Raw genomic sequence first — 23,467 nt, 5'->3', positions numbered from 1 at the left:
TAAATACATATGGAACGAACATTAGACACACGATAATATATGTGGAAGTGGTTTGGTGCAGCGGGTACGATTTTGTTTCCCAACCTTGACATCAGCGTTTTAATCCCTCGCTTTGCAATATACTTTTTTCCTTGGCAAGGCACTTCATCTGCATTACTTCTCTACACCCAGGAGTATAAGTGGGTACCTGAGGATTTCAAGTGTAAAATGCGCTGGTATATTTCATGCAGCAAACTATGGATTTCCCCTATAAGCATCGTTCCAATGACTGGGGAAATAATGTGGAAAAAGCGCTGATGAGACTTGTGTAGGACGCTATATAAAAACCTACATATTATTGTTATTATTATATGTTATTTATTTGATCTTTAACTTAAAAGAAAATTGAATATAAAAATAACCAGTACACTCAGTTAGTCAACAGTTACCTGAAAATGATAAAGATAATATGGTAAAAATTGTGTCCTTCATACTGATCATGTTGTCAGTCAGAAGTAGATGTAACACATGCAAACTGCATTTATATAATACTTTGTACAACAAACATTGTTATGTATAGACACATTTCTTTTAAATATTTTTATTATGATATATATGATTGTATACATTGAGACTTTACATAAATGCCTATGATTAGTTTAGATTGAACTTACACCTGTGGAATTAAATGTACAGAACTATGCAATAATGATTTTAAGGCTAGTTTTTACCTTTTATGCATAGATTGCGGAATTAAGTTTGACATGTGCGAGTCTGACCCTGTACCCCATGCTAGAAAGGCACCGGATGCCAAACCCTGCCTGTTTAAAATCTTCAGAGACCAATGTAAACACATCGAAGAGGTGAGGGCAAAGAAGGAAAAATTGAAGAAGCTATTGGATCAGATTCACACACCTTCTGCTGAAATGCATGGAAGGCCAGTACCACCACCACCACCAACCAAGACAGCAATCAGTAAAAGAGATCCAAGACTGTCAAAATCTTCATCTCCATCCGAACCGCCTACGAGTAGCACCTCCCAGGCAGATTCTGTCTTTCGCATTTCCCCAGGGAATTCAATTGATTCGTCACCGTCCATGTCACCTGTGGTTCCAGTCCCGGCATCTTGCACTCCCCCTTCCATCGACACCTCTGAGTATGGTACATTTGGAAGCGGTTGGGCAGAGTAAGTTTTTGGTTTCTTTGGGGAGTCTATTTGGGTTTCAGTAGCATGCTAATTACTAACATAAATATATATTGCATCTTGCATTGACATCTACATGCTACTGTACATGTGATAACTCTACATGTTCATGGCCTTTTAGCTCTTGCTGTTAACTCTTGTTTTGCTACAAAATAAGCTTGAGAAAAAAAAAAATAATACCATATAATTAAACTGTAGTAATAAAGTAAAAAAAAAAAAAAAAAAAAATACAATTACATACAAACAAAAGCACAAAATAGATGTAATACTGTACAAGAAATAACCACGGAATATAATATCATAATGGAAATTTTATCAAAAGATACCAGTTTGGCATTTATTATTTGTTTTATTGGATTTAAGTTTCAAAAGTAATATTGAGATAATCACTTAAATCAGTCAAACTAAATTTTTTTTTTTTAATTTTTTATCTCGGTGTCTTTGAATTCTTCGAAGTATAAAGGTGGGTGTTCTCATTGTTCATTGTTAGTTTAACTTAATGGCTAATTTTATCAAAACCTGGTGGGCATTTGAAGACGTGACACAATCTGCTGATTGCCTTTGCAGTCTGAGCGTATCATCGTTGAAAACAATTCTTGTGTTGCATTCTCCAGTCAGTGCTGTTTGTATATAAATAATGGTATTTTATTCAAAATTCAAAAATTCATAAAAAGCATAAAACATAGCAGCCAAAAAGGCTGGATTACGAATTATGTTACAACATCAAAATAGGAAATTTACATTAACATAACATAAATTGTTAAGATAAAACAAGAGAAAACAAAATTATAAATAATTACTATAGCAATTATTTGTTATTGTTATGATTATTAGATAATTATAAATGATTGCTACAGTAATTATTATTATTTTACTTATTATAATTTATATTAAATAATTGAATTTATTGCATCAAAACCATTAAAGAATTACAAATTACGCCTAACATCAATAACATCAAAAAGCATGAAACAAATCAGACATAATAGGAAATCAACATTAAAATTACAGAAAAAACATTTCACAAATTCACACCAAAAACACATTCAGAAAGAAAGTAGAAGCGTCAAAAAGGCAACATTCAAAATACAAGCATACACAAATTAGCAAACAGGAATTATAAATAATTACAATAGTAATTAATATTATTATTTAAAAAAAACAACAAAAAAACAAAAAAAACCTGGCTTCCCAGCTTGGAAAGCGAGTTTCTTAACTCCCAGGTGACAACTCCATTGATTGCTCTCTCTTTTGCTTGATATCTATTGCTTTGACGTGCTATATAAGGCAAAAAAAAAATTTCTTGTGTTGGCCACGTTTTGGGAAAATAAAAAAATGGGTAGGTCAGTAGGAAATTTTTTTTTTTTTTTTTTTTTTTTTCTAACCAAAAATGTGTTTATGCCTAAAAAGTATAAAATACACAAAAATACAACAAAGACCATTTTAAAGTCTATACTTAAAGCAAAAAAATTGCATAACACTGTCGCATTGCCTACCGTCCATTAAGATTATTCCAGCCTTTTTAGCTCCTTTAAAAAAATATATTTTTCATTATAGTCAAAATATTTTTAAAAAATGCCGAACCTCAACTTCCTTCACCAAGATCCATAAATGTCTGAGGAGTTAATATTTATGTAAATAATAAATTAATTTTATAGCAATAATTTTACATATAAATGATGGCTTTAATTGTTTGTAACCCCCTATTGCATAGCATTGTTTAATATATGTTACTTCTAATCCATAAATGCTCTTTTTTGCTTGAGATTCCATTTGATTTGCACCCCTCTGATATTGTATTGTACTGTGTGCTTTTGATATCTGTGGATGTTCTTATTGTGAGTTTTTTTTCTACAGCATGTCCTACATATACATCCCATTTAAAATGTGGAATGGACAACAAATGAAAGATTACTATTCCTGTTATGCTGTGCCATATTTGGTGCGGTATTTTGGCTTGGTAGACTCAACAGCTAAGAATCTCTCTAGGTAACTTTTCTTCCTGAATCATCTGTGTCATGGGAAAAGGAGATGCTTTTGTTGCACTAATCAAAATGTTTCAAATGCTTGCCTGATCATGAACACGTATTTAAAGCAATGAGCAGAATATGTGCTGTTCTCAACCATCTGTCTTGGTGCTCACAAAAAGACCAGTCAGTATTCTCACTAGCATTGTTCTTTAGCATTGTTCTTTAGCTTGTCTTTTTTAGTTGCACCCATAACAATTTTCATCTCAGATGTTTTATGGTTGCTGTATCATTTTTCAGCACTCTTATCGACATATCATCGACCCATTGTTCAAACCTAAGAAAGTTTTTGGTGCATAAGAGTCGTGTATAATGTGTTTACATAAATTCAGCTGTCAGGCATATTTGTTTGAAACATGTTCATACATAGCATTTGTTTCTAGCAATATTACTATGTAGTAATAGCTTTTTCACATGCATAATTTTGTTGTTTTGAAATGTTGGATTAATAACCAGTGGTTAGTGTTAGGTGCAGCCTCAGTTTTCACAAATCGGCATCAGTGCAGGCATGGGTGGTAATATTGAAATGGCCTTTTATGCTTTTAAGCCTGAGGTTATACTATAGCCTACCTGCACGGTCACCTAGCCTGAAAGAAAGTATAACCATTTCACAGCTTATCAAACAGAGCAAGATGGGGATGCATATAACCTCTTGGTTATGCCATGCAGCCACTCCTACTACTCTTTTTGTTTAATGAATTCAATGCATTTATTGTTACCTGTTTTTACCTGTATTTTACTATTTTCATGCTTTTTTTTTGTTTGCATATTCTTTGTTAATGCTATAATGCGATGATTCACCTTCATTATTTTCAGTTTTTGTTACTTGTCATCTTTGTACTTCCTTTCTTTTTGTTTTGGATACAAAGTGCTTTCAAGTCTGTTATCACTGTTGTGGATTATAGTATATTTGCAATAATGTTTCTGTAACACTAACAGTCAGTTTTTGTTCAGGCAAGAGGAACATGTTAAAGTCGCAAATACCAAGTATTACAGTACTATTCTTTCATTTATTCATTCATTCATTTGTCCATTCATTCATTTGTTCGTTCATTTAATATACTTTCATCATTCATCCAATCCTCCATTAATTCATTCATTCATCCATTAATTAATTAATTAATTCATTCATTCATTCATTCATACATTCATTCATTCATTCATACATTCATTCATTCATTCATTCATACATTCATTCATTCATTCATTCATACATTCATTCATTCATTCATTCATTCATTCATTCTTAATTAATTACTTCATTCATTCATTTCAAAAATTGCCATAATAAAATTTACATTAGATAGTATAATACATACTCCAAGTATCAAAATGTACACCATTGTGTCGGGATTCAATATTTGGACATTAATTATGCCATCAGGAATTTACATTCTTCATCTTTAATTCTTTGTACTTGTTACCTGTCACATTGCAGTTTTGGATACAAAGTGCATAAGTCGGTAGTTGCTGATGCATGTTTTGATGTATTTTCAATAATGATTCTATAGCAGACAGTTTTTGTTTATGCAGAAAGAAAGTGTAAAATTTGTTAGCAAAGTCTTACTATTCACTCATTCATTCATACTTGCATCCATTCATTCATCCATTTATTCATTCATTCATCCATCGATCCATTCATTCATCCATCCATTCATGCAACCATCCATCTATCCATCCATCCATCCATTCATCCATCCATATCCATTCATTCATCCATTTGTTCATGCATTTATTCATCCATTTGATCATTCTGTTATTCATTTGTTTATTCATCTTTTTATTCATTTATTTATTCATTCATTCATTCATGCATGCATTCATTCTCCATATAATGCTTAAATATTCAATTTATAGATATTACTATGCGATCAACGAAATCAAATGGACAATTTCAACTTTAACCCAAATATGACAAGATCACTGAGCCTTATTTTGTGTAACATCATTGAGGATATGTAAAAATTACTTTTATGGTGTCATGTTGGAGAGGCCTTTACTCTGCAGTAGGTCAACAGAGGCTGATGCAAGTGATGAGTGGTGATGAAGTGGTGTTTTTGGTGGGGAATAGTTGCTGTTTTTGTAATGGTGATGACAATGGTAATGATGAAGATATGACAATATCAATCAAATATTATACAATGTCAGACTTCTCAAGAACTATAACAAACTTACATAGTTGCTTCAGAAATTTTGCCTAAACGCAGGCTTACAGAAATATACAAAAATACTATGGAATTTTTTCATTGGCCTAGTAACATAAATATATAGGTCTAAAGTCCAGAACAAATTACTTTTCCATCAGAGTCTGGTTACATTGTCCCTAGACAACTCATACTTGTCAGATTACTGATAAATTATTTTGAAAACAAAGAAAAAGTGGCCCATCATAAATCTTTGTCCTGTTCCATGTCTTTGAATTCTACAGCTGTTATTATCCTGTACCTGTGATTTAAGCAAATTATTAGGTGCTACGGAAATTTTATATTTACTACAGTACGAATATTTGAAGTCGGTTACTGAGATGCATTTGACTAACTTGAGAAATTGCAATGTTAGGTGTTTTCACAAACTTCGAAAAAGTGACAAGATGTTATAACATGTTTGTTTATATAGTTATATTTATATAAAACTATATAAACAAAAATGTTTGTTTATATAGTTATATCTATAATTTTTTAAATTTTATTTACTGAGTTTATTCTTTATTAAAAAGCAACTAATTGTTTAATATAACGTTTAGTTCACAAGGTGTATGATCTCTAACAACCGTGTTTATTGATTAGCCAACAACTGCTATCTTAGTTTGTGTTCTCTGATGCATGCCTCTGTTTACCAGCAATCGTTTAACTAACAGTGGGCACCCACAGTGTTTGTGTCCTTAGGCAATAAATTTTTTTTCTATGTTGTCTTATAGCTAGTAGGGGTCGTTCAACATTATCAACATTTTCACAAGTGTAAAAACAGTACGCTAGGGGGAGGGGGTAGACAAATTTGTACACTTTTGCATATGCATGAAAATGTTGATTCAAAATTGCACTTAATGTGTTTGCATTTTTATGACTAATTATAATAGAACCATATATATAATAGACATTTTTAAGCAACCAAGTACAGTACTTTAGTTGATTTCACAAAAAAAAAATGAGAATGGTTTTGCAAAATCAACATTTTTATGTACACTTTCAGAGGGGAGGGAGGGGGTACCGAAAAAGAGTACTGTTTGTACACTTGTGAAAATGTTATTGTGAACAACCCCTTAATCCTGTAGACAGATAAGAGTGAAAGCTTTTTTAATTAGTTTTTTTTATTAACTGGTCTTTCTTTGTTATCCAGGGAAAAAGCACCAAAACGTGACACTGGTAAAAATGCAAATGAAAGGATTCAAGAACTACAAGAACAGCTGAATGCATTGCGGAAAGCCAGAGAAGAGTTAGAATATTCAAACCATCAACTATTACAACCAGTGCAGGTTAATCCACAGATGGTTGTAGAGCAACAACAGGAATGCCAGGTTTGTATAAAACCTGCGAAAATTAATGTTGTGTATACATGATTTTAGATGAAGTGATTAGAGTTTAAAATTTAATGGCCTGCATAATATGGTTTTGGTTAATGAATCATTTTTTAAATTAGTTTATTTTTATATTTTATTTAGGAACAAAGACCCGTATCTCATTTGGTGACATCACAGCAACCTAATAATGAAACTATACAGAGTGAAGGAATTCCTCCTACAACACCAGTGAAGCCTAGCCAATCTGCACATGATGATGACTTGATGTCGCCAGCAAGTCCAGAACCAACACTTGCAAATATTGGGTTTTTAGCTATTAATGCATCAAATACACCAGCACTGGATAGAAACATATTGGAAAAAGTAAAGCTTCCAGAAACTGTCTTTACAAAGTTAAAAGAAATAAGAAATGTCGAATGCCCTCCTCTAGCCCCAAATGGTAGCCAGTCATCTTGTTATGGTGATCATCCTGTTGATGCTGCTTTTGGTGCTTTTGATGACTTAAGTGTAGTTGGTACTGGTGCTGTCGTCAATGATTGTTTTACCACCGAAGGTGCTGTCAGTAAAAGTATTCTAAATGATACTTCTAGTGGTTTTGATGACTTTGGTGCTGCCAACAATTATTTTACTACTTCTGGTACTGTCAATCATAGTGATACAGTTACTGTATCATATTCTATCAATGAAGAGTTCACAAATTTTCCAACACAATCATCATCAACTTTACAGAAAGATTTTACCAATAGTTCAAATGATTCCTCATTTATCAAGTCTAAGACTGGCTACAGTGAGACTTTTATGGAATTTATATCACAGCAAACTAAAGATGATGCCTTACCGAGTGAGAGAAGTTCATTAACTACAACTCCTACTTGTCAATCATTTCCTTCATTTTCAAATCAAGACTGTTTGAAACCTTCTTCAGCTTCACATTCAGCAGGTACTTGTGCTTCAGAAGATCTTCAAACTAAATTTAGTGCTGCAGATTCCTCTTTCTGTGAAAATACTGTTTTAGATGTACTGTCAAATGAGCTTGCTATGTCAACATCTACCAGTGAAAGGATATTGCCAAAGCCTGAGTGCATTCCTGATGAATCCTTAAATACCATTTCTGCTACAGCGTCTGAATTTAATAATAATGATTTTGAAAACTTGGTTTCTTTACCACACCTGATTGTCTCATATCCCCTTTCAAAACTAGATGAAGTTGACAACACAGTTACAGATAATTTAGAAGGATCGTTGAATGATAAGAAAAGAAGCCGAAATACCACAAGAGATCCAGAGCTTTCAAGTAAAAAGATTAAAACATGTGTAAATGTGGATAATAGAGATGAAGGTAAGTTGGAGACTGCTTTTAGAAAGAAAAGTTACAAAAAAGACACTAAAGGTGGAAAGCCATCATATTGTAAAAGAAAAAGAAACTTGTCTGAAAATGATGTTCAGAAACAAGGTTCAAGCCAAAAGATTAAAAATTGTGAATACACACGATCAAGGTCATTGATGAAAGATGAAGTAAATCATGTACAGAAAGACAACACAGGAATGAAGTCAAAAGAACTCTTGGAAAGCTCAAAAGATTTGGTGACGTCTAGAGAAGTACCAGGAATAGCAATTCAGAGTAGTGATAGTGAACCTATTTCTGCAGCTTCAGATATGAAGGCATACCTAGACACTGCCACAAAGCTTCCAAGTGCCCGTCGGTGTGAAATGGAGCAAATGAAAGAGTTTCTTAATTTACACATTAGAAATAAATCTGGAGAAAGCAAGAAATCTAAATTCAAATCGGCCGTTCTTTCAAATTCAGAAAAACCACCAGGAAATAATGATAAAAGTAAGTAAATAACTTCTTACTATGATTTAATGACACTGTTGTATGTTTACTGTAGTGATTCCTTTTATAATTTGACTTAAAACAATTTTTTTGTCTTATTTCTGTAGAATTACAAAGAAGTTCCAGTCCAGATCGTAGCTACAGTTCTAAAAAACGTAGGCATCACTCAGCAATTGATGTAAAAGTATCCACATGCAGCGACGTCAACTTGAAGGTCAATAGAACTACTGATGAATGCAGTAAGACAGAAGCTGATACATCATTAAGAGTCAATAGTCATGTTGTGCGAAAGGACATAATATGTCAAAAGAAAATAGGACCTGATGAAGTTTGGAAAAATAAAAAATTTCCTGCTGGTAAGAAAGCCTGCCAAAACCTGAATGTACCGAAGAGAGACGCTGCAGACAATTATGAAGAACTCTGGCAAAACAGTACCGACATCCATGGTGAACAGTTAAGGAATACAGGACCAACAGAACTGAGTCATCTGTCTGATCAGAAGAGTTCAGGTTGGGAAAATGATGCTGACGAAGAAAAATGTAAACAAGTGGCAGAAATGCAGAAAGGAAACAACAAAAAACCAGGTAATAAACAAATTTTAGATTAAATATTGTAAATAGCTTTGATTTCAGTCATTCAGTCAATAATGTTGTGGGCCAGTGACGTCACGCTCAGGCGCTGTTATGGGCTAGTTATGAAAGTATATGATATATGTTTTGTTTATACTGTAGCTGAACTACAACATTATGAAACACTCCCCTAGAGACACCATAGTCAGTGTTCATAAGTGTTAAATGTAGAGACGGGAATAATGTGGAGATGTAGCTTGGTTAAGATGCTTTCTTACTTGTTAAATTCTTATTGTGATAATATATTTTCATAAAAATATGTCTTTACAGTTTCACAGAGAAGTTCCAGTCCAGATCGCTGGAGTTCTAAAAAACGTAGGCATCATTCAGCAACCATTGAAAGGGAAACTACAAGCAAAAGCATTAGCAAGGGAGACAGAACTATTGATAAATTCAGCAAAACAGAATTTGATAGAATTAAGAGAAGCAAAAGTAATGTGGAATATGAGGGGAAAATTAGTGAAATAAAAACAAGACCTGCCAGTAAGGAACCATGCTATAACGTCAATGTTATGAAAAAAGACATTTCAGAGAATCATCACACCTCAAGTGAAAGTCAAGAACCTCGACAAAACAGTACACACCTCCAGGATGAACAATTTGTAAATGATAATTCAACAAAACTGAATCATCAATCTGTTCATAAGAGGTCATGTTCGGAAGAAGATCATGAAGAAAACTCTAAACTTGAAAAGCAGATCCAACGAAATAACAGAAGACCAAGTATTAAGGAATGGAAAAGAAGGTCTTCTTCAGAAACCAGTAGCAATTACCAGCAAAAGGTTCACAAGCACAAATTTATTCCTACAATTAAAGACAACACAAAGTCCAATTCTAAAGAGAAAGGAAACAGGAAACAAAGAGATAGTATGTCCGGAAGTGAGTCTGGTGAAGACAAAAATATGCTACATTTTTGCAGTAAGCTCTACAATCTGAAGAACCCCCGACACAGACATGACAGCAGTAATGCAGGATCCAGCAGCAGCGATAGCGAAAGCATGAAGAAAGTACTTAAGACATTGCATCGAGTCAGGCAGAATGTGACGGTAAAGCGCAAGGGAAAAGATGATCTCACTGTGAATGTTACATGTGGAAAAGATCGTACCAACTGGTGGGAAGGAGCTGCTTCTAAGGAGGAAGAACTAACCAAATGTGTCCTCCACAGTATTCATAAAGACAGGTACAGTATGCATTTCAGTGCTTGCTTTTGTTTTGTAGTTCGTAAATTATGCTAAAAAATATGTGCATTAAATAAGAGTATGCTTAATGTTTAATTTTTGATTTTCTGTGTTGTGGGTAAAGCATGGCCATCCATGGACCCAGGAATTCATCTTCTCTCAGTGAAAACTCTTGATGTGATGGCAATTTTTGATTTGTCCGTAGCAGTTTGAATCGATCATTATTGAAAACAGTCCGTCGCACATCTCTCGTTTCCTTTTCAAAGTAATCACATAGAGACTAACTTTGCGCAGTGTATGTCCAGTTAATGCAAACTGGATACCAGCATCATGCTCATATTCTTTGCCTATGTGTATGCTTTAGTGGCGTGTCATATGCCGCTACAAATACAGTTGTACTGTAGTTAGCAGTGAACATGCTTTTTAAAATATTAGAACACATTTTAAAATTCTTCGACCAATTATTTTAAAATATATTTACAAAAAAGAATAAGATAGAAATCAAGTTTTTCAAAATGCAAGTAAAACAACTTCTAATGTTTTGAAACATCTAAAATGTTTAATGTTTGTATGTCTTTGTTAAGTTTACGCCCACTGAACATCCAGGTTCCTCGCCGCTCGCTGCTTAATGGTAGCATACGTCGTATCAGGAAAAGGCGGAAAAGGTACAACCTCGCTTAAATTACATGGTGTATCTTTTCCCATGATCTCATCCTGGCCAACTAGATAATTGAAACGTAAAGTACATTCTTAATTTGTAGAGAGTATCTCAAACCATTACTTTTAGTCATTGAAGCTTGAGCTCAGTTGTTCATGACAGTAAATTCTTTATTTCATTGCAGTGCTTATATGAAAATGTGCTTATAATCACATAATTTTATGTCATAGACACATTTGTTATGTAACTCTTCATTTGCAAATCAAATATTTAGTAATTTGCAAGCACCATGTAAAACATACTGTCTATGCTGCTTTTTGATTACATTCTGCAACACAACACATGCAACCTTAATCGATCACATCAGTATACTGTACAGTATATGAAATCTCTAACAGACAACCTTTCATATCAGCACACATCTCTATCGAACAGACTCAACAGCAATCACCTCAATATTTAGTATCAATGTACTCGGCAGAGACCACATTAACACATGCATTCTCCCACAGACTCAACAGCAATCACCTTCTCATGCAGACTCAAAAGAGATCACATCACACATGCATTCTGCCAAAGACTGAACAGTGATCACCTTCTGATGCAGACTCAGCAGTGATCATATCAACACATGCATTCTCCCAAAGAAACATTGATCACCTTCTCACATGGCCTCATTTACAGACTCAACCACGATCACATCAGCATGCAGTCTTAGTCTGTCAAGCTCAGCAGTAATCACATCAATACATTCATCTTCTATTTAAAAGACTTAACATCAAATCGATTGTATCAGCACATGTCTCCTCTTAAAGAATCAAAAGCGATCACTTCAGCAAATGCATCCTCAATCTAGTGATCACATTAGCTCATATCCTAAGATTGAAAAGCAAGCATTTCAACCAACTACTCCCAACTAACATTCTTTTGGATCACTACATGCACACATGTACATATGTACAATATTTCAAATTTTTAACCAGTACTTGAGGTAAATATTTGTGAGGATCCATAATATATTCATTTGTATGTAAGGCATTAAAACCAGGATGAATGAACTTTCCACTAAACCCCGCTTCCTGGATATTGTTGCTAAGGTCCCATGAAAGAACAGTGTAATACTGTAATATATGCAAACACGTGTGGGACAGCACGTGTGTTTGAGACACAAGTGTGTGTTCCTGTTGCTATGGGGATTGGACAGTTATTAAGTTTGATTGACTCTCTGGAAAGGTTCATTGTATTCCGAACTTCTCTGATAAGCAGAGGGATACAGAGGGATTTCTGTGGTTCGACCAGCTACCCCTCCTACCCCATCTTTTTGAGCAATCACCATTCTTGCATAAAAATTTATCAAAATGACCATAAAATTCACTGTTTTCATTCTAGAATGAAGTTTAAAGGAAATTTTCCCCCTGACTCAAAAACAGTTAATCACTTGTCCTACTAGAGTGCTTCAGGTACCACATGGAATTCTGGTTCTCAGAGATATTATCACCCCCACATCCCCCACCCACTTAAGGAATAAGGTATACTCTCTCTCCGTTGATCTGATAAAAATGTTGAATTGCTTAATGGTAATTAAATCATTCAATTGAAAATTATATCAAAGACTTTCCTCATGATAAACAGATATAATAATACTATTCCTTACATATACAAAATCTTTTTTTTTTAATGAAAATACTGTATACTTTATGTATTCTTTATCAGGAATAGCAATCCAAAGTCACTTGATCTGTCACACAGTCTAATTCAAGGCATACTTGCCTCTGTTCATCATAAAAAATATTTGTCAACACGCAACAAGGTCAACACTAGGAAGAAGGTAAATCAAATGAATTTTTTGTTTTTTTCTCTGATTGTTATGAGTGACTTTATACTGTCTTGTACACACAGATACATTTCTTTATGTACTGGTTATTTTTAAATCAGGTTGTGGAAGTTTGTTCATCAGCAGAGAGTCCAGCACAAAAGAAGACTTTCTCAGAGACAGAAGATGACTTGCTGTTTGAGGATGAAGAGATAATTGGAAATAAAAGAACATTTGAAACCGGTTCATTCAGAGAAAAATGTAAACAATTATACAAATTATATAGCTATGAATTTCCCTCAGTGCCACTGGGTACCAATAAAAAAAGTACTCAAACTACAACCCACAATGAAGTGAAATTTGACCCTAAAAACATGAATATTGCAGTCAAAACTACTGATGCTACTAAAAAGGATGTTTTGTTGTCTGACGATTATGGTAAAACATGGTTTTCAAAACAGAATGATTCTGGTGATAAAGATTCTTGCAGACCATCTAGCAACAAACAGGAAAAGACTGATTCCAAGGGATTTAGTTCTGAAAGAAAAGTAAGTGTTGTGAAGGATTCGGACAGTTTATCAAAGTCATCATGCTTTCCACAAAAGTCAAAACCCATCAAACTAAACTTGACAAAATCAAGTTCAATATTTGGAAGCAAAGAAAAACCTACACACATAAATATGCCAGAAGTGAAGGTTTCCAATAGGAAGGTTGAGGTAGTTCCTGAAGGAGCACCAATTCCTGTTATTGGTGCCCCACCTATTAATCCGGAATGTGCTAGCTCAAGATCTGAGGGCAAACAGATAGAGAGTCGTATCTCAAACCGCTTTCATCCCTTCAGTCGGTCAAAGGAAGTCTCACCAGCAAACATCCACAACTTGACGGTTCCAGAAATACAAGTTCTACCAGCTGATACTTCGCTTCCTAATGACCAACAGGAAGCACGTCTTGACACTTGCACTGGAAAGCTCAATCCGGAAGGGTTTAAAACACCACTACAAGGTGTATGTAAAATCAACAAGCAACCAACATTTGTAGATGTTGAGAGTAAAGGCACTCTTGATGAATCTGGAAAACAGAAAATTGATGCTTTGAAGGTACTAAGTGATCTTGACCGAACTCAGTCATCAGTGAGTGAAGAGATGAATCAAGCTATTGGGAAGCTTAATACAGCAGGATGCATTCAGCAGGTGAGTGTCGAGCAAAGTATTAAATATTATGACTGTTAAGCAGTATTTGCAATGGGTTAATTGAGCAGGATGAAGGGTAATTTTACCTTTGGTTAAATTGTACTGCTGTTTGCAATTTCAATGCAATTCAATTGATTCAATGATTATACATTCTGTGAAAACGTAAGTAGGCATTCAGACTGAAAAACAATCTGGTTATTCTTCCTGGGCAAAGTTCACATGTTTAACCTGGCTGCATGTCTTGTGAAATTTGACCAAGGATAATGTAACGGAGGTTGCTTTACTTTGAACATTGGAAGTTGATAACCTTATTTGACATTCCTGAAAGGGAAATTCAATATTTTTAAAGAATTTTCAAACTAGTTTTTTTTTTATAATTAAGTCACAGATAGTATTTCAATATTTTTTCTATACTTTCTATGGTAATATTTTTTGAGGAGGCCCTTTTCAAATCAGTTTGCAGTATAGAGTCCCTTTTATTTATTTCTTAATATTTATAAATTACCATGATAGGTAATAGTGCTACATAGGTTTGTGATGCATGGTTTATGTAAATGCTTGGGCCTATTTTTGTATCTAACCTAAAATTTAGACTGTATAACCATTTGTACTTGTAGGTTACCACAGCTGTGTCTGGCTTGACCAATAACAACAGCTCCATCTCTCAAAGTCATCGCGACCCATGTAACCTTCAGGATACCAGGTAAGGTGTGACTCGTTAACACCTGCCTCGTTAATACCATCAGCTTAATCTATTCATTAAAATATAAAAATTACCTCCTAACTGCATGCTATACCTGCCAAAATTACCTCACATATCATATTTATATTCCAAGCATGTCTCCCACTTATTACAGCCAAGCATGACAGCCATTCACGCATGATAGCTGTTTCAATAATCTTGAAGCTATAAAATTCCTCACCGGATGTTAACAAAACCTCCTAATATGCCAGGTTTAACACTTTGGCAGCTTCCGCTTTGTTTGCAAGTGCAGTCTAATTCAAACTACTGTACTCCAAATATTTTACACTCAAAGGTGATAATGGCAGGTATAGCATGGTACAGTTCTGATGTGTATAACACAGTAAAAAGTTTAATTTTTACATTAAACAAGTTTTATTTTTACATTACAAAATTTTTTATTTTTAAAATACAAAAATTTAATTTTTACATTAAAAAAGTTTAATTTTTACATTAAAATTTAGTCCAAAAAAGAATACAGTAGTTGTGTTCCCCAAGCGTTGTGAAAATTGTAATTGTTAGAGTTAGGTTGGGAATTATGAAATTGTCTAAGGTTAATAGCTAACCAACACTTAATAAAATTTAACTGGTAAAATAGTAACCGCCATTGTGAAATCCATGGTTAAGATATCAAATTAAGACTTAAAGTGTCTTTTTTAAACATAAGTGTTCAGGCTACTTGTGGAAACTTTTTTTTTTTAAATGGAGATTTCAATGATCTTGGGTCAGTCGGGATTGGGCAATTTATCATTTCACAGTTTTAACAGTTAAAGGCACAGAGCTCAACATCCCAGCTACAGTTTCCTGTTCCTTTTTTGGTGGGGGGAGGGGGGTGTTCACAACAATTTCAGAATAGATAAGTGAGTAGCACATAACATTGATATGCATTGAAATGTGCCCTCTACTAGATCTGCCCCTGCATATAGTGTATTTTTTAGAGATGTACTTATGTTAATTTTTTTTTATGCAGAATCAATTGTAAACAATTTTCAACATCCTCTGCAAAGTCAGCAGATCATTTCAAATTATTAACACCAGCTCTTCGTTAATAGATCTTGGTAGATTGAGAGAGAAAAAAACATATATAAGATGTCTCGCTTGCCCAAGGTCACAATTTCATCAACATTTGACTCGAACCCATGACCATTCATTCGGAGCTCCTGTACTGCTTTTATTACAATCCCTTAAGAACATTTTTAATAATCACATTTCAGAAATTTTTTATTGAAAAATATATAATTTAAAATTTTTACATTTGCTAGCATTCACTATTTTACATTATAAAAACACTGTTTTTTGTTGATTGATTGCAGTAAACGTAAATTGAAATTAATAATATAAAAAGATAAATAAAAATAAAAAAGATAATATTTCTGAAACTATATAGTTTCAAAAACAAATTTCCACTGCAGTATCAGATCATATTCATGGGTTTCTTTTTCCAACTACCTGTAGCCATGTTATCTATTGGTTGTTTTTATAATCTATTGTACTGCAATTCTTTATGAACCATTTTGTTTTCGTCTATGTTGCCTTTACTGATGTTATGTTTTTTTAAATGTCAATCCGCCTGAATACATGCCCCACTCCCCATGCTATTCCATTGCCATCTTCCAAATTTATTTATTCTTGTATTTACATTACAAATATTATTATCTATTGTTATTTTTATTTTGTTTATAAAATATTTATTATTAATGATTTGTAATGGTTTTAGCAGAATTATTTTTATAATTAGTGTTTTATTTGTTAGTAATAGTTATTAATATTATTTTATTTATTTTTAAATATTAAATCACCTCACCTATCCTCTTCGTGCCATGAGGCACATAAGGCCATATTACTATTAATTATTATTCCAACAGTTTGTAATAGTTTTGATATTTGTTTTATTAATATATGTTAGACAAAATATATAATCCTAAACTAATTAATTAAATAATCTAATAATCATTTGAAATACGCTGTATTTTACTTTGCTTTAAATTTCCAATATTGGAGGACAACAAATGGAAAAAATATTTTGAAAAAAATATAGGGATTCTAATTTGATAAATTTTAATTTATGCTTCAATTTCCTTGATTGTGTTAATGCAGATGTTTTTTTTGTAAATTATATACTTATTACATAACGCCATCTGTTTCAACACTCTACTGAAAAACTTATTTCCACAGAAGAATGTTTTAAAGGTTGCATACAATTTTTAAGTTGAAGGTATACCATATGACTCATTTATTCTTTAAACTTGTAGAAATGTTATTTTTTTACCCAAAAACCAGCACTTGGTGTAATGACCGCCTTATGCTGCATGTATTCTGCGCTTCGCAAAGTTCCTTCCCTTTGTATTTCTGTACTAACATTCGTTTAAAAACCCAAACAAGTTGAAAAAAATCTATAGCTATATCTTTAAAGTTTCATATTTTTAATCTTAGAAACGAAAATCATGTTTACTGGACCAATTTTTGGTAAAGTACCCTAGTATTTTATTATTTTGTTTATTATGCTTTAATAGTCTGGTTTATTAAAATAAGAAATGGTTCATTTTTAAATTTTGATGAAAATGTTATTAGACTTGCTATATTGGAACCTTGAATGCATGAGGGAATTTATTTTGTCAATTTTTCCAATTAATATTACTATTATTCCTTTTTGCATAAATTATATTCTAAATTTTTCTTGATTGTATGGTTCCTTTTAAGTTTTAAGTCTTGAATTTCCTTAAATTAATTTACTTTATCCTTTTGGTTTGAGAAATGTATTACTGTGGGTTTCTCTAAACAACATAACAATTCGTATGGAATTTACAACTGAAAGACACATTTCAATCTAAGCATAGAGTAAAGAAACAGAAGGAATTTTCCTGCATTTAGGTGTTTTTGCTAATGGTTGTTTACCACTAATTTGTTTGTGAAAGTACTTTCTTAATTTGTAAATCTAACACAATTTATACTCGGAAAGATACAAAACTACCTTGTTTGGTATTTCTTATCCTACTTTATGCTCATAAAAATAGCGCTAGTGGTATTGGAATTTTTGGAATCGCCACATTTATGTTATGGATTTTATGTTGGTTTGCTTGGTTTGCTTGTCGTGGTTGTGTTTATTTTTGAATTATTTTTTGCATATCTGTGTCCCTAATGAGTTGCTCCTAATTGTTGTTGGCATGTGCTATTTTTTCTCATGGTGCAACTCATGCAATTCACAAATTACATTATTCAGTAGTTTATGTAATAGTGCATGTTGATGATGTTTTTTACAATATGGATTGGTAGGGAAATATACATCAGTTTATGTGTATATCAGTTAATCAGGCCAATCAATCAATTCTCCACAAACTGATGTGCAGCTTCTTGTAACAAACAAAACAATAATGAAATAAGAAAAAAAACAATACAGTAAAAATATTGAATTATAGCATGTGGATTACCATGTCAAATCTACAGAATATTTGGAAAACAAACCCAACATTATTATTTTAATATTAATTTGTGTGACAAAATTGGAAAACATTTAATTAAATTATAAAATTACTCATAAAAATTAGTTATCAACTTCCAATGAGAGATCATTGTATATACAGTATTCAGTTTTTATTTTTTTTTTTCAGATTTATTACATATATTTTGCTATGAACATTTTAAAAATGATCACCAGCTCATTTATGAGAATAAAGGATAATATATTACAATTTTTATTCCAGTAAGGAAAATTTCTTGTTTGTAGTTAATAGCATTTTGCTTTAATATTTCAGTAACAAGAAAAATGATGAAGCGTCTGTCACAGGTCGTGTACAAGAACATGTGAGTGCCTGTGCACACGAGCACAAAACATGCACAACATTTTATTCAACGACAAATTTACAGTGTGTTGAACCACAAACAAGTTTTTTCAGTAATGTAGAGGGCAGGCTAGAACAGCGAATGAAAGTCACAATAAGTAACAGAGAGGAGAAAGAATGTAAAGGCAAACTGAGTTTACTAAGTACTGGAGAAAGGTGTATTGTTATGTTGCAAGATCATGACAAGTTCGAACTTGAGCGATGTGTAAAAATGTATAGTATTCACCCCAATGAGAAAAGGGAAGTAGTTATTAGTTTGCAGAAAAACTGCTGTAAGAATGATCACAAAGAAATAGATTTAGATAATGACAATCAACTTCATACAAAAAGGAAAGAAGCAACTTCAGAACTCTGTAGTATTAAGAATGATATAAAAAATGTACGTAAAAATAGTGAGGTTCAAAATGATGTAAAAATAGTAGCAAATTCACAGGTTGGTTGCAGTAAGCACAATCACAAAACAGATATAAATAAAATCCAACTTAGTGAGAAAAAGAGAAAAGTAAAATCAGTAATTAGTTGTTGTAATAATGATAACAATTGTAAAGACAGAATTAATGAAGGCATTCAGTTGCGTCCAAGAAAGAGAGCAACTTTAAATGTCAGTTGCAGTAAGAAAGGTCACAAAAGAACAGTTGTCGGAATTCAAATCAAAGAGGAAAAGAAGGAAGCAAACTCTGACATGAGTTGCAGTAATAAAGATCACAAAAGTAAAGGAAATAATAACAGTAACCTTCAAAACAAAGAAGTAAAGAAACAAGTAAATTCAGTTGTAAGTAAGGTCAGTTGCTCAAAGGATGATTGCAGTAAGAAAGGTCAAAAAAGAAAAGATGAAACAGTTGACGGAATTCAAATCAAAGAGGAAAAGAAGGAAGCAAATACTGAAATGAGTTGCAGTAATAAAGATCACAAACGAAAAGGAAATAATAACAATAACCTTCAAAACAAAGAAGTAAAGAAAAAAGTAAATTCAGTTGTAAGTAAGGTCAGTTGCTCAAAGGATGATTTGAAAAAAAGGAATAGAAATGACAAAATGAAATGCGAATTTGGTGCGAAAGAGAAGGAAGCGATTTCTAATGTCAGTAGTAGTAAAAATGATCACAAAAGAAATGATAAAAACAGCGGCATTCAACTCGGTGAAAAACAGAAAAAATTAACTTCAGAGAATAGTTGCAGTAAGAAGGACCACAAAATAAAAGATAAAAACAATGAGAAGCAAATCAATGCAAAAAAGAAAGAAGCAAGTTCAAAGGTCAGTTGCAGTATCAATGATAACGAAAGTAAAGATAATAAAATTCAAATGAATGCGAAAAAGAAGAGAGCGAATGCAGAGATTAGTTGCAATAAGGATGATCACAAAAAACAGGATGGAAGTAGTGAAAAGATTCAAATGAATGAAAGAAAAAAAGACAATTTGCCGAGGAGAGGCAGTAAGAATGATCACACAATAAAAGACAAAGATAGGGATAAAATTCAATTCAACAAGATAAAGGATGATTCAAACTTGCAAACAGCTGACAAGAAGAATGGCCAGAAAAAGAGAGAAAGCAGACATGATAAAAACTATTCTGATTCTGGTAAAAATTATCACGATAAAAAAAGTCGTAGTGATAGTAGGAGTCAGAATGCCAGTAGAAATTACGATTATAAACGTAAATTTTTTAAAAGTAGAATGCGTTACGGTAGTTATAAAATTGATCGTACTATATCACTCAGAAGTAAGACGTTCCTGAAGAATCAAAAACGCACAAATCCTAGAAACCAGCAATTTATGCCAATACGCAGGAACCAGAGACATATGGGAGGGAATTTTAGCAACCAGCAGTGCATGCCAATCCATAACAACCAGCAACAGATGGGAGGAAATCCCTCCAATCCTCAGTGCTTCCCAAACCATTGCAACCGGCAACATGTGGGAGGAAATCCTAGCGATCCTCAGTGTTTCAATAGCAACTGGCAACGGATGGAAAATTCTATAAACCAGCAATGCATGCCAGTACAAGACAACCAACAACATATGGGAGGGACTCATAACAATCAGCAATGCATGCCAGTGCATAGCAACCATCCACATATGCAAGAAACACCCAGCAACCAGCACTGTATGCCAATCCATAGCAACCAACAACAGACGGAGAATTCTAGAAACCAGCAATGCATGTCAGTACATGGCAACCAACAGCATATGGGAGAGACCCATAACAACCAGCAATGCTTGTCAGTGCATAACAACCATCCACATATGCAAGGAACACCCAGCAACCAGCAGTGTATGCCAATCCATAGCAACCAACAACAGACGGAGAATTCTAGAAACCAGCAATGCATGTCAGTACATGGCAACCAACAGCATATGGGAGAGACCCATAACAACCAGCAATGCTTGTCAGTGCATAACAACCATCCACATATGCAAGGAACACCCAGCAACCAGCAGTGTATGCCAATCCATAGCAACCGGCAACAGATGGAAAATTCCAGAAACCAACAAAACATGCCAGTACATGGTAACCAACAGCATATTGGAGAGACTCATAACAACCATAGTCACCATCCACATATGCAAGGAACACCCAGCAACCAGCAGTGTATGCAAATCCATAGCAACCAGCAGCAGATGGAAAATTCCAGAAACCAGCAATGCATGCCAGTACATGGCAACCAACAACATGTGGGAGGTGCAGCTCATAACCAGCAGTGCATACCAGTGCATAGCAACCATTCACGTATGCAAGAAATGCCCAGCAACCAGCAGTGTATGCCAATCCATAGCAACCGGCAACAGATGGAAAATTCCAGAAACCAACAACACATGCCAGTACATGGAAACCAACAGCATATGGGAGGGGCTCATGACAACCAGCAGCGCATACCATTGCATAGCAACCATTCACATATGCAAGAAATGCCCAGCAACCAGCAGTGTATGTCAATCCATAGCAACCGGCAACAGATGGAAAATTCCAGAAACCAACAACACATGCCAGTACATGGCAACCAACAACATATGGGAGGGGCTCATGACAACCAGCAGCGCATACCATTGCATAGTATGCAAGGAACACCCAGCAACCAGCAGTGTATGCCAATCCATAGCAACCAACAACAGACGGAGAATTCTAGAAACCAGCAATGCATGTCAGTACATGGCAACCAACAGCATATGGGAGAGACCCATAACAACCAGCAATGCTTGTCAGTGCATAACAACCATCCACATATGCAAGGAACACCCAGCAACCAGCAGTGTATGCCAATCCATAGCAACCGGCAACAGATGGGAAATTCCAGAAACCAACAACACATGCCAGTACATGGCAACCAACAACATATGGGAGGGGCTCATGACAACCAGCAGCGCATACCATTGCATAGCAACCATCCACATATGCATGAATTGCCCAGCAACCAGCAGTGTATGTCAATCCATAGCAACCAGCAGCAAATGGAAAATTCCAGAAACCAGCAATGCATGCCAGTACATGGCAACCAACAGCATATGGGAGGGGCTCATAGCAACCAGCAGCGCATACCATTACATAGCAACCATCCACATATGCAAGAATCTCCCAGCAACCAGCAGTGTATGCCAATCCATGGCAACCAGCAACATATGAATACTCCTAGGGACCGGCAGTTTATTTCGGAAAGAATTAACAACCAACATATGGGAATGCATAACCAACAGTGCATGCCTGTAGATCGAAACCAACAAACATTTGAAATCATGAGAAACCAACAAAGAAATGAAATAGTTAATCAACCATATATGCCTGGCATCCATCAAAATAATGATATGCATTTCAGCAATCAACATGGTGGAATACCTAGCAACCAGCAAAATATTGGAATGCTTAGCAACAGTCATGGTGGAAGGCAAAACAATCAAGAAGCTACGCAGCACAGGCAACACAATATTGCATTGCATAGCAGCGGTAAACAGGATAGAATGGTTAGCAACCAGCAGAATATGCTACATGATCAATATAATGTGGTGCAACATAGCAACAGCCGCAATGTAGGAGTTCCTAACAACCCACAAATTATGCAAGACAGACAACAATATATCGGGATGCATAGCAACAATGAAAATTACAGAATGTTTGGAAACCCGCAAAGTATAAAAAATATAGAGCTTCATCAAATGGAGATACATAGGAACCGTCAACAGAACGAAATGCATTTAATGCTTAGCAACCAGCAACATTTGCAATGCGGTCAACACAATATGGGGTTGAATAGCAACAATCAAAATAACAGGATGGTTAATAATGAACAGAATATTCAAATTGGTCAGCATACTATGGGAATGCATGGCGACAATCAATGTGGTGAAATGCTTGGTAACCAGCACTACATGCAATGCAACCAACATGGTATGGCAATGCATAGCAACAGCCAAAATGACAGAATGAGCCACCAGCAAAATGTACAATGCAACCAACAGGATATGGAGATAATTAGAAACATTCAAGAAGCCAGAATGCTTACCAACCAGCAGAATATGCAATGCGTTCAACACTTGATGCTGAATGGCAACATTCAAAATGGCAGAATGCTTAGCAACCAACAACAATTTGGAATGCATAGCAACCAACAACAGATGGAAATGTTTAACTAACAATTTAGGAGGCATAATGACCATTGCCATATTTAAGTGTGAATAAACCAGCAACCAGCAGAATAATCAGTGCAATCAACATTTGAGGTGAATGGCAACAATCAAAATGGTAGAATGCTTAGCAACCAACAGCAATTCAGGGTACATAGCAACCAACAACAGATAGAAATGTTTAACAATCAGCAATTCAGGAGGCATAATGTGAATAAACCAACAATCCATGTTCGTAAAGTTTA

General features: G+C 34.3%; 1 protein-coding gene across 3 annotated transcripts in view; it reads left to right on the top strand.

Moving 5' to 3' along the window:
• Window positions 1-23,467, top strand: part of LOC117119365 — a 30,969-nt gene extending 7,502 nt beyond the window's left edge. The window contains exons 12-22 of one of the 3 annotated variants that reach the window (XM_033264162.1): window positions 724-1,165; window positions 3,041-3,172; window positions 6,547-6,724; window positions 6,869-8,561; window positions 8,669-9,145; window positions 9,461-10,370; window positions 12,740-12,854; window positions 12,962-14,029; window positions 14,647-14,732; window positions 18,524-20,859; window positions 21,670-23,467. In XM_033264162.1, the coding sequence (XP_033120053.1) occupies window positions 724-1,165; window positions 3,041-3,172; window positions 6,547-6,724; window positions 6,869-8,561; window positions 8,669-9,145; window positions 9,461-10,370; window positions 12,740-12,854; window positions 12,962-14,029; window positions 14,647-14,732; window positions 18,524-20,859; window positions 21,670-23,231 (8,999 nt within the window). In that variant the 3' untranslated portion in view covers window positions 23,232-23,467. The other 2 variants (XM_033264161.1, XM_033264160.1) reach the window with 2 other exon arrangements.

The sequence above is a fragment of the Anneissia japonica genome, unplaced genomic scaffold (genome assembly GCF_011630105.1).
Source record: "Anneissia japonica isolate Jap-2015-1 unplaced genomic scaffold, ASM1163010v1 scaffold287827_len377088_cov200, whole genome shotgun sequence".
NCBI classification, from domain to species: domain Eukaryota; kingdom Metazoa; phylum Echinodermata; class Crinoidea; order Comatulida; family Comatulidae; genus Anneissia; species Anneissia japonica.
This window is presented reverse-complemented; position numbering and strand designations above follow the sequence as displayed.